This window comes from Equus caballus, chromosome 2 (assembly GCF_041296265.1).
Source record: "Equus caballus isolate H_3958 breed thoroughbred chromosome 2, TB-T2T, whole genome shotgun sequence".
Lineage (NCBI taxonomy): Eukaryota > Metazoa > Chordata > Mammalia > Perissodactyla > Equidae > Equus > Equus caballus.
Window position 1 is genome coordinate 27,584,257 of NC_091685.1, and position 13,241 is coordinate 27,597,497.

Genomic DNA, 13,241 nt, shown 5'->3' on the forward strand with positions numbered 1-13,241 from the left:
AATTTGATGGGTAAAAATCTCTCACTTTTATTTTCAGGATGAAACAAATAATTTTTTTTCAACATATCTACATAACTGTTAGCTAACCTAATTGTAATAAAATTCTCACCCCATCTTATAGGAGTTCTATCTTCTTAGAAACAAACTCACCTTACATTTAGAATTCTTTTGTCAAATGACACTGAGCGGACCATAATTCAGTAAACCAAAGTCTTATCATATGTATGTTTTGTAAGCAATTAAGGAAAAAATCAGAAAAACATTTAAAAGAAAGAATGCAGGAGACAGAAAAGGAGGCTAGTGGTTAAATATATAACTATGAATCATTTCCATTTTTCTCTAAAATCCATATTATGATATAAATGTTAATCAGGTTAAAAATTCCAAGATCTAAAGTATAAGAGGAAAAAATTCTCACTAGCACAGAACCTGAACTTTTTCTCATATTAGTGATAAAAAGCTCATTTCAATTTATGTTTCAATTGACTACTGGCCAACTATAACTTCCATAACAACTATTCCTTTGGTATTCTCTAGTAAATTGAAAATACATTTACATTTAAGTTAAATGTAATTAGTTTAATGATAAATTTAATCAGATTAAATTAAATTTAAAGACGCTTCAGTTAGGTGAGGCAAGGAAGTCGGTCAGAGAGAAAAAATGGGTTCCCAGTAAAAACCTTTGGAGTTGTCACATGTTACTCTAGTTTGTCATAGGAACATGTTCTTTAGGATTTGTCACCAGGCAACCAAAACCAACTCGATTTACCAAATTGTTCATAAATAATCCCCTCAAGAATTAACTTGGTAATGAAACCACAAGTTTATGAATAAAGTACTGACTGCCCCCTAGTGTTCAAACTAAAGATTTCACTGATGAACTGGATGTAAAGCACCGTTCAGGGAAAAAAAGCCAGGTCCTAAAGGTCGCTAAAATCAGAGGAGAAATTCGGATCTTGCAAGGTTTTCAACAGCAGTCTTCTCAAAGCGAGACAACAGCTATTAATCTGAGCTTTCTGGTTACTTGTACCAGTAGCCCCAAGAGCCTAACTTAGTCATCTATGATAACTGGGCATGAGTAGAATATAACCTTGGTGACATTTCTACTTCCTCAAGTTATGCTGGCATAAAACAAGATTCAGACTTCTCATTTGGTAAAGAATCACAAAATGCTTGAATTGAAATCTTCCTCCAGCACACTGAGGTTAAACAAGGAAAACTGTTTCTGGTTCCTTTTTTTGCTGAGGCATATTTTAAATGGTAAGTTACTTCCTAACTAGTCTTCCTAATCTATAATATAGTTTTGTTTTTTTAAATTGGCTATCCTAGACTGTATTTCATTTTGAACCTAGAGTCAATAGGAAAATAGGGTTCAATACACTGTAACCAACTTTTCTTCCTCTTTTTGCTTGAGGAAGGTCATTTCTGAGCTAACATCTGTACCAATCTTCCTCTATTTTGTATGTGGGATGCTGCCACAGCACGGCTTGATGAGAGGTGTGTAGGTGCACGCCCAGGATCTGAACCAGCAAACCCCGCGACGCCAAAGCAGAGCATGCGAACTTAACCACTACACCACCCAGTGGTCCCAGTGACCAACTTTTTAGTCAAAAAGGTAGACACTAATCTTCCGTGTCTCTCGATTTCTATTCCCTTAACCACGTTGTTAGATAAAATATGAGAGACAGGCAAACTTCGCTGGAAACAGTGTACGTCCCTGCTATGATGTTTACTTCTATGGTACCTTTCATTAGCCAAGTACTAATGAAGCACCACAAAACACAACTGTTTGGGAAATATTAGAAAAACTAAATTTCCAATCAAATAGAAGTATACAAAAATTGCTAAGCGTTCAAGATAGAGAATTTAAAATTTCTTATTTTAACTTGCCAAGTGATTCTCTGTTTTATTTGAAGTAATTAACATTCTAGAGGAGCAAGCAGGAGTCAAAGAGCGGTCTGGGACCACTGGGGATCCCTAAATAGCAAGGTTAGGGTTATTTTTTACAATAATACAAAGATGTTTTTTGCCTTTTCACTCTTGTTACAGTCAATTTTCCAGCGATTACACGATATGTGATAACAACAGGTTGAGTGCAGAGGCACATATACAAATCCAGCTGTCTTCTATTAAACCAGATACTAAAGAGATTTGCAAAAAACGTAAATGCCATTCTTCTAAATTTTTTTATTTAGGGATTTATTTTTCATTAAAAATGTTATTTATAGGGGCTGGGCCCGTGGCCGAGTGGTTAAGTCTGTGCGCTCCGCTACAGGCGGCCCAGTGTTTCGTTGGTTCGAATCCTGGGCGCGGACGTGGCACTGCTCATCAGACCACGCTGAGGCAGCGTCCCACATGCCACAAGTAGAAGGACCCACAACAAAGAATATACAACGATGTACTGGGGGGCTTTGGGGAGAAAAAGGAAAAAATAAAATCTTTAAAAAAAAAAACGTTATTTATATAACATAACGGGTTTATTGTTATTTTTAAATGAATATTTTATAAAATTTCTCAGTTTTAATTTGTAATACAGTAAATATCAATAGATATAAGTCATACAAACAAAGCTCTTTGGGGCCCTCAATTATACTTAAGAGTATAAAGGGATTCTGAGAACAAAAAGTTTGAGAACCACTAACCTAGAGAGTGGCATACTGAACATGAAAAAAATTAATTTACTCTCAAAGCTTTAACGGAGGTGAGGATAAAACAAATTATCATTTACTAAGAAAAACGTAGGTGATACTCACCAAATGGATCTTCCATGCCACTATGAACCAGTTTAGGGAGGTGGGGTATAGTTTCTAAAAAGAGAAAAAGGTAAACGATATACTTAAAACATAAAATCCATCACCTTTTATGTTTTTTAAAAAATAAACCCAATTCAGTAACAGTGATTATACTTTAAACTCGAACATTATAGAAATGTACAACTTATTAAGTGAGAATATTGCCAACTGGGATTTATTTTAAGGGGGTTAAGATATAGAAATATAATATAAAAATATCATAAAACATTTAAGGGTAATTTTCATTTTAAAATATCATTTCACTTAAAATATCATTCTCAGTTTCCCCAAATAAGTTCCCTTTCTAATCCCCATCTTGAATTTACTAGAGGGTAAGGAAAAAGCCAAGTTTTTATGTAAAAAACAAAACAAAAACCCCCACAAAACTCACAAAAACACCTGAGAAAGAACATGAGGAATATCTTAGAAGGAAAGAATTGGCTTTGCCTAAAGAAAGCAGATGTTACTTTAGATGCAAGAGGATGGTTCAGTGAGTTGTAAGTTTAGAATGCTCAAGTATGAAAATTAAGAAATGTTCTGAAAATAATTTGACTACATATAAACAGCCAACCTCCCTGACCCCCAATCAAGACAAAGATCAAATCTGCCCAATCTCGCTTCCTATCTCGTTCGTGGTTTTGATCCCAAGGGCATTCCCTTATAAACAGTCTGAATACTAAATTCCAATTTAGAGTTTGCTTTACAGAGAACACAATCTACTAACAGTTGGCGCCAGGAATGATCTGAGAAAACTGGGAGTATGAAAGGGTTTTGGAGTTGAATCGTTCACAGACTAGGGCGATGAGGACCCCATCACTGGTGGTAGGTGTAACACAGATAATCCCGGGCACAAGGTGCTAGTCCAGTTCTTAAACTTTCACCAGTGGTGAACAGTGATGGTGGATCTTTAGAAGGGAATGCTCTAGCTGACTGGATATATCAGGCACTTGAAGAGCAAGAGGAAAACAATAACTATGATGACAATGGAACTGAATGGCTATTGCTAAATTTAACTGATGCTCTAGAAAAAGATAACAAAAAGCTTAGAGTGATTAACAGTCAACTGAAAGTCAAATATGAAAGCCACAGGACTCCTTGGTAACATACAAAGGCGCTCTTTTCAGTGGCAGCAGGAGGACAGAAAAAGCTGAAGACCAGGCCCACGAGTTAATCATCAGAGTAGGCCAGCTCCAAAGGTTAAAGCTAGCCAAAGGAGGGATGCTATGCAACATCAGGTCTGTGATTGGGAAAGAATGAGACGCTAATACATGAGATGGAGACAACTGAATTTGATGGTCCTCCAAAATCTCAAATGCCCAAATCCTCCTTGAGTCCCTGAGATGACAAAAGTGGCCCACTCTCCCACTCTCCTCTCACTTGAAAAAACTGCAGAGGCCTCCACTCTCTGCTCAACAACAATCCCCCTCAGGATGCGCCATCTCCATGCTTCCTTTAACTTGTAGTAGGTCACAGCACAACCCAGCCCAGATGTGCCATACCTGACAGGTCAGAAAGGTATTCTAACCCAAGGGAGCTGCAAGACTTAGCCAGCAGGCACTGGCAGGGGCCAGGGGAGTACAAATGGACTCAATTCTGAGGATGCCTGAATATGAGGACCAAAATATGAAAAGGGAGAGGTTATCGATTACTCTCCAGAGATACAGGATCTAATACCCTGGCAAAAACCTCAAGATACAATGTGAACTTACCATAGGAAGATTCCTAAAAGCTGAAAAGTGATGCCCATGTCAAGTAAAGTAGCAATGCCAAACTGCAGTAGCAGACAGTAGAGGAAGGGATTAAAAGGCTCAGGGAAGTAGGCTTGCTGAAGTGGTCAGAATTATTACGTTCCTTGGAATGGCCAGGAGGCTGCCATAAGGAATGTGCTGGTGAGAGGGGTACCAGAGTTATTAAGAAGTTTAATAGCTGTTCTCCTCCATAGGAGAGGTTGTTAAAAAACTAACCTCACTGATGGCAATGGTGATGACATGACCCTGAAACAAAGGAGACCAGGCCATGGTACTTAACTGTCAGAAGCCAGATGGACACAATTACCATAAAGACCAGCAAAGTCAGAGTGGCAGTCAAAAAGACCTGACTCAGATTTATGGAGATGGTTAACGGGACATGACGTCACTAGAAGCAAAACAGACAAGCAGCCAATAAGAGCACTTCTCTATCTATAATGAAAAGAAATCAAGGATGGAAGCTCAGGATGCTGAAGGCAGTCACCTCAATAAAAAATCAGAATCCCATGCCCAGTTTCTGGACCTGAGCCAGTTTCAGTTCCTGAACCTACTGACTGATGGAGGCCAGGTACCCAGGAGAAAGGAACCTGCAACACCAAATGAGTAAAACAATTCCCTGAGAAACCTTATGGCTCTAAAAGACCCGTATGCTATAGGTCTCCACACTCAGAAGGTCCTTGCACTTGAAGTTTAACGCTCTGTAGTTGCTGTCTTGAAATGCTTATTAGTAATTTTATCTACAAATTTGTGTTCTGTAAGTGAACTCTGATGGGGAAAACGAAGCACGTGTCAGGGACTTGAAACCTCAGCTCACCAGCAATCCATCTCCTCCTGTCTTCTCAGGAGGGGGCTCTTGGCCACACCCTCTGGCCCCACCTGGCCATCCTTTCCCTGCCTGGGCTGGCAGTGCCATAGTGCTTTTGGTGGGCACTTTCCCTCGCCCTACCTCAATCCAGGTGTACTAGGCATGCAAATTATGTAGTCGGCCCTACTTATGGCCATTCACTCAGATAACTATAAACTGGGGAAATGGAAATAATGTTTTGAGGACAGACTGACATTGACACCTGGAGTCTGGAAGTGTCATCATGGACTTATGAGGATCAAGAATTAAATTGAGTCCTGGCCAAGATCCAGCACACAATGGGCCTGCTGGGTCTGTGGACCCTCCTGGTGGTCATTTCCCTGGTACCTGAATGTATAATTGAAATAGACATACTTGGAAATTAGTGCAACCCCCATTTTGAGTCCTTGGCCTGTGGGATAAGTTATCATACTGCAGAAGGCCAAGTGGAAGGCAATCTCTAAAGCTGCCCCACCTGCCAAGATAATAAATACAAAACAAAACGATACTGAACCCTGGGGGCGAGAGAGTGGAGACGGCAGAAATTAGTGCTATGCTCCCAGAGGATGCAGGATTCACCACTGCAGCCCCTGATGGAACAAGACAGATCCTGGAGGAGGGCAGCAGATTACCACAACCTCAACCTAACAACAGACACAACTGCAGCTGCCACACCAGATGTGGCATCTCTGCTAGGGCAGATTAACACAGCCCCAGGAGCACAGTGTGCAGCCAATGACTGGAAGAATAAGCCTGCCCTCTCTCTTTTTTTTATCCCTATAAGAAAATAGGATCAAAAACAATTAACATTTACATGGAATGAATTTCTGCATACACTTACAGGACTATGTCAATTTTGCTACCCTCTTGTCTAACACAGTCCTAAAAGATATGAATCATCTGGACTTCACATTGCCCAGCACAATAACAACATCATGCTAACTGGGCCAAATGAGCAAAAGGTGGATAGCACACTGAAGGTCCTGACAGGACTTATGCACTCCAGGGGGTGAGAGAGAAATCTACAAAGATTCAGGTCCCTATTAGATTAGTAATGTTTTTATAGGTCCAGTAGTCAGGGGCTTGATAAGGCATGCCATTCAAGTAAAAGCATCCAAGTAAATAACTGTATCTTGCATCTCCCACTAAGAGGGAAGCATAACACCTGAGAATACTGCTCTGACTTCTGCACTGGGTGACACAAAAAGCTGCCAGTTTCCAGAGTAGCCGTGAACAGGAAAAAACTCTGCAGGTCGAGGTGGTGATGCAAACAACCTGGCAGATCCTATGGTATCATGGCAAGCCCAGTGGGTGAATCAGTACATAGACCCTGGTGGTTTTGGAGCAAGGCCATGCCATTTGCAATGGAAAGTTGTATGTCTTTTGCAAAACATCTCTTGGCATGCTACTGGGTTCTAGTAGATATGGAGCACTGACCATGGGACACCAAGTGACCATTCACCCAGAATCATCCATCACGACCTGGGTTCTGTGAGACATACGAAGTCATAAGTTTGGGTGGATCCAGCAACAATCCAGCATAAGATGAAAGTGATATATCCAGGATCAAGCACAAGTAGAATCAGAAGTCACAAGCATGAGCAGACAGCCCAAACCCTCATATCATCCGCCACTGTTGCACAAGCGCCCCTCCCTCAGCATATTCCCTTGGCCATATGAGAGGCCCTTATAGAAAGCTGACAAAGAAAAAACCCTCACCTTTTTCACAGATGGCTGCATGTGGGTACAAGTCGAAAATGGACAGTGGCTGCAGTACAGCCTCACTCAGAGTGTGGCACTAAAAGACAGTGGTAAAGGAAGACCCTCCCAGTGGGAAGAGCTTTAAGCAATAGACCTCATTATCTACTTTCTGTAGTGGTTTGAGGTTAGAATATACGCAGACTCATAGGAAAATGTCCTGACATGCTGGTCAGGGGGCATAAAAAGAGAAAGACTAGAAAATTGGGTCAAGGAGGTCTTAGGGTAGAGGCATGTAAGAAGACAGAGTAGACACAACGTTTGATGATCTTTATATCACATGTTAACAGTCATCAGAGAACACCTACCATGAAAGAGGCATTAAACAACCAAGTAGACATTGACTCAACCAGTTTAAGTCAGCCATCCTTTGTCATGGCCTCCCCAGTGCTGACAAAACAGGCACACGGAAGAAGGTGGTCATGGTGACAGAGATATACACTATGCATAGACAACAGCACGAACTCCCACTTACGAAGGATGCTACAGCCTGAAGTTGCCAAAAATCCAAACGGCCAGCAACAAACACTAAGCTCCCGATATGACACCATCTTTTAAGGAAATCAACAGGCCACTTGATGGCAAGTTGACTATATTTGGCCCCTTCCATCCTGAAGAGGTGAAAAATTTATTCTGAAAGGAATAAGGACATATACTGGGTGTAGATTTGCCTTTTCTGCCCTCAGGGCTGCAGAGAACACTACATGAAAGTTTAGGAGATGTTTAATCTACCAGCATCATCCCACAAAACATCATCTCATGAGAGGGGACCTATTCTGTGGTAAAGTAAGTGCAGAAGAGGGCCCAGGACCATGGGATCTACTGGTGGTATCATATATAGAATCTCCTAGAAGCTACTAACCTAAAAGAACACTAGGATGGCCTGATGAAGGCACAGCTGAAGCACCAACTCAATGTAATATTTTATGACAAGAGAGTGCCATCCTGGGGCCGACCCCATGGCCAACTGGTTAAGTTCATTTGCTCTGCTTTGGTGGCCCAGGGCTTGGCCAGTTTGGATACTAGGCGCGGACCTAGCACCGCTCATAACGCCATGCTGAGGCGGTGTCTCACATAGTACAACCAGAAGAAAAAAAGAAGACTGGCAACAGATGTTAGTTCAGGTGCCAGTCTTTAAAAAAAAAAGAGTGCCATCCTCCAGGATGCAATATATACTCCAAATCAAAGACGTTCATATGCTGCTATGTCTTCAACAGGAAGATTACACGGATCTGGGAAATAGAGGGCAGAAACAGCATACCCTGTTTATCATCATCCCAAAGACTCACTGGGGAATTTGTGCTTCTTGTCCCTGCAACTCTGGGTCCTGCACAGTTAAAGATCTTGGTTACCAAAAGAGGAGACCACAGGAGACAAAAGAGTCCCAAGAGATTACAAGCTATGGCTGTCACCTGGGAATTCTGGAGTCCTTGTATCCAGGGATTAGCAGGCAAGAAGATGAATTATCATCTTGGCAGGAGTAACTGATCCTCATTATCAGAAAAAAGTAGGGTTGCTGTTCCACAATGGGGACAGTAACAACATATTTAGAACCCAGATGATCCACTTGGGTGCCTATCAACATCCCTCTCCCCAATTCTGACAGCACAGTAAATAGACAAGTTGGACACTCTGGCCTGAGAAAAGCATGGTAACCACTGGTTAAGATCCCTCAGAAATGAGGGTTTGGGTCACCCCAAGTAAGCCATCAAGACTGGCAGAGATGGTAGCTGAGGACAAGAGGAATCTGAAATGGAAAGCGGAGAGAGGTAATTATTATCAGTTGTACCCTTGAGACCAGTTCCAGCAGCAGGACATAAAATTCACTACACTAATCTTTCTCTTCCAAGTATTCCCCAGGAATAGACGCCCACCAGAATCCTGAAGAAGCTGCTCTCTCGACATATATAAAAAAGCAGATGAGATGAAGGAAAATGAAGACATAAAATACCAAAACATGGGATACAGCTAAGGCAGTGCTTAGAGGGAAATTTATAGCTGTAAATGCCTACATTAAAAGAGAAGATGTCCAATCAACAACCTAACCTTTTACCATAAGACAGTGGGGGAAAAAAAGTAAATCAAAAGGAAGGAAATAGTAAGGATTAGAGTGGTACTTAACGAAATAGAAAATACAAAAATTAACTCAAAATAGATAAAACACCTGAATGTAAGAGGTAAAACTATAGAATTTTTAGAAGAAAACATAGGTGTAAATTTATGACTTTGGATTAGGCAGTGGTTTCTTAGATATGACACCAAAAGCACAAGCAACAAAAGAAAAAATAACAACGTTATTGAAATTAAAAAGAGAAAATAAGTGTTGGGAAGAGGTGGAGAAATTGGAACCCTTGTGCACTGCTCATAGGAATATAAAATGGTGCAGTGGCTGTGAAAACAGTATGGTACTTCCTCAAAAAATGTGAAAGTTAAAAACATAATTATCACTTGATCCAGAAATTCTACTTCTGGATACACATCCAACAGAATTGAAAGGTGAAACTCAAACAGATATTTGTACGCCCATGTTCATAGCAGCATTACCGACAACAGCCAAAAGGTGGAAATAACCAAATATCCACTGACAGATGAATGGATAAACAAAATGTAGTATGTATTATTCAGCCTTAATAAGGAACTAAATTATGACATATGCTACAACATAGATGAATCTTCAGACGTTATTTTATTTTTATTTAAGATTTTTTAGTTTTCCTTTTTCTCCCCAAAGCCCCCCAGTACATAGTTGTGTATTTTTAGTTGTGGGTCCTTTTAGTTGTGGCATGTGGGACACCGCCTCAGCATGGCCTGTTGAGTGGAACCATGTCCATGCCCAGGATCCAAACTGGTGAAACCCTGGGTAGCCGCAGCAGAGCACATGAACTTAACCACTCGGCCACAGGGCCAGCCCCTTGAGACATTATTTTAAGTGAAATAAGCAAGACACAAAAGAACAAATGTTGTAAGATTCCACTTATACGAAGTATCTAGAGCAGTCAAATTCAGAGACAGAAAATAAAATGGTGATTGCCAGAGGCTAGGGGGAGGGGTGAATGAGGAGTTATTGTTTAATGGGTACAGTGTTTCAGTTTGGGAAGATGAAAAAGTTCTGGAGATGGACAGTGGTAATGGTTGTACAATAATGTGAATGTACTTAATGCCACAGAACTGTACCCTTAAAAATATTAAAATGGTAAACTTCACATAATGTACATTAAATAATGTTATACATATACACTATGTATATGTATAAGTTAAAAAAAGAAAAAAAGGAAAACGGCTGAATCTTGGTAAGAACAGTGAGTTTTACAGCATTTTAACTTGCCTGATTCTCATTTCCCTCTCCCCAGCTTTGGGGTAGCCTTGAAAACCAGGAGCCTCACAACTACAGTAGGTATGAAAAACAGCAGCCTAGCAGCCATAGGGAGGGCAGAACAAAGCTGGAGCTCCCTAAAAGCCTCATCCCCAAAGATCTGTCACTATTGGATCTGACAGCACCAAGAAGTTCCACTCTCAGAGTTATCTTTATTTGACCTGACTCAGCTTGTTCTGTGTGAACAACCCTATCCTTAGGTTATTTTTCAAAACAATCAGTGGCAATTGTTTAATGCTCCAACTGCCTAAGGCAGTGATATCAGTTGGGGGCTAACAGGACACTGACCAGAAAAATTTAAATGTTCATGAATGAGATGTCTATAAGGGGCTTTGGAAAGCTCTGACATATTCCTGGATATCTACAAGGACATATGCATTTATAGGCTGTAAAAATATGCATTTACAGGTTCAGGGAAAGGCCTGAGAAGACTGACCTTGAGGCTCTGTGCAAGCAGGAAGTGATGGCTAAGGCAAAGTTGTAAACTGCCTGCAGGAACGTTGACGGTATACTCCAACATGTATACAGAGCACCCTCAGCAAAGGCTGGAAAACTTACTGGTTCAAGGCTTTTAAGGAAATCTCTGTCTAATTATTAGCTAACCACGAAATCAATCAAGCAGAGACTTCAATGGCACATACAACAAAGAATACAGGCTCTATGGCTTTAGTCCAGGAAACTCACTAAACAAATAGCAACAAGAAACCCACAGGAGGGAGGGGAATTTGATCTGTGGACTTGCCACGTTATTATTATTATTTTTTTATTAAATTTTTTCTTTTAAATCTTTTTTTTAAAGATTGGCACCTGAGCTAACGTCTGTTGCCAATCTTTTTTTTCTTCTTCTTCTCCTCCCCAAAGCCCCCCAGTACATAGTTCTATATTCTAGTTGTAGGTTCTTCTAGTTGTGCTATGTGGAACGCCGCCTGAGCATGGCATGATGAGCGGTGCCATGTCTGCACCCAAGATCCAAACCAGTGAGACCCTAGGCCACTGAAGTAGAGCACACAAACTTAACCACTCAGCCATGGGGCCAGCCCCTGCCACATTATCTTAAATGCTCAGTTTTGCAAAGAAATTATGAGACACACAAATAAACAGTAAAGTATGATGCACCTAAAGGGAAAAAAAAGCAGTTAAAAAACTGTACCTGAGGCAGTCTAGATGCTGGACTTACTAGACAAAGACTTTAAATAAACTATTATAAATATTTCACAGAACTAAAGGAAACCATGTCTAAAGAATCAAAGTAAAGTCTGAGAACAATACCTCATCTAATAGAGAATATCAATAGAGACAAATTATAAAAAGGAAAAAAATAAAGAAAACTAGATTTTCTGGAGTTGAAAAGTACAATAACTGAAAGGAAAAATTCACTAGATAGGCTCAACAGCAGCTCTGAGCTGACAGAAGAAAGAACCAGCAAACTCAAAGAGAGGCTAATTAAGATTATTCAATCTGAGGAACAGAAAGAAAAAAAGAATGAAGAAAATGGAATAGAGCCTCAGAGAACAAAGCATCAAGTATAAAAACATATGCATAACGAGCGATTGATGAAATAATGGCCAAAAATTGCCCAAACATCATGAAAAAAAATCCAAGAAAAATCAACAAAATCTAAGTAGAACAAACACAAAGAGATCCACACTTAATACTCAAAGTGCTGAAAGAAAAAGACTGTCAACCAAGAATCCAATATCCAGCAAAACTATCCTTCTGAAACAAAGAAGAAATTAAGACATTCCCAAATAAACGAAAACGGAGAGCATTCATCACTAGCAGACCTGTCCCATAAGAAATACTAAAGGGGGACTCATGCTGACTTGAAAGGAAAATAGATGGTAACTAGAATCCACATGAAGAAATACAGAGCTCAGTAAAGTAACTACACAGATAAATACAAAAATATAAAAGACAGGAGCCAGCCTCATGGCCAAGTGGTTAACTTTGTGAGCTCTGCTTCAGCAGCCTGGGGTTTTGCTGGTTCAGATCCTGGGCACAGACATGACACCGCTCCCACATATCAGCATCCCACACAGCACAGCCAGAAGGACCTATAACTAGAATATACAACTACATACTGGGGGGCTTTGGAGAGAAGAAGAAGAAGAAGAAGAAGAAAAAATGATTGGCAATAGACGTTAGCTCAGGTGCCAATCTTTAAAAAAAAAAAAACAGTATAAATGTAATTTTTATTTCTTCTCCTATCTAATTTAAAAGACAATGCATAGCGCAATAATTATAAAACCATGTTAATAGGCTTACAATATATAAATACATATTTATATGAGAATAACAGCACCAACAAGGGGAGAAGGAATAGAGCCATACTGGAGAAAAGTTTTTGTACATGTACTACTGAAATTAAGTTGGTATTAATCTGAACTGGCTTGTTTTAAGGTAAAATGTGAATTGTAATCCCCAGAGCAACCACTAAAAAAACAGACTAGCTGACAAGTCAAATCAGTCGAGAGTCAACCTTCCAAGAAAAAGTATAAAAGGAATTAGAGAAAATAAGGAATTAACATGGGCTATGGTCATTAGAAGCCTAAATGCAATGTGTTCATTTGTGTAAACAAAGCTCCATGCCATCTCTCATGCTAACAGATCTGAGCATGGCATGATGAGCAGTGCCATGTCTGTATCCAAGATCCAAACCAGTCTCTCATGCTAACAGATCTGAGGTCAGCACTTTGTTTCACACACAAGTGGCACTGAATAAATGT

General features: G+C 40.1%; 1 protein-coding gene across 11 annotated transcripts in view; it reads right to left on the minus strand.

The window, feature by feature from the left end:
- The window catches only part of PHACTR4 (phosphatase and actin regulator 4), a 103,975-nt gene that overhangs the window by 64,624 nt on the left and 26,110 nt on the right, over positions 1–13,241 (minus strand). For all 11 annotated transcript variants that reach the window (XM_070260616.1, XM_070260615.1, XM_070260619.1 and 8 more), the window contains exon 2: positions 2,754–2,807. In XM_070260616.1, coding sequence (XP_070116717.1) covers positions 2,754–2,769 — 16 coding nt within the window. In that variant the 5' untranslated portion in view covers positions 2,770–2,807. The remainder of the gene's footprint in view (positions 1–2,753; positions 2,808–13,241) is intronic.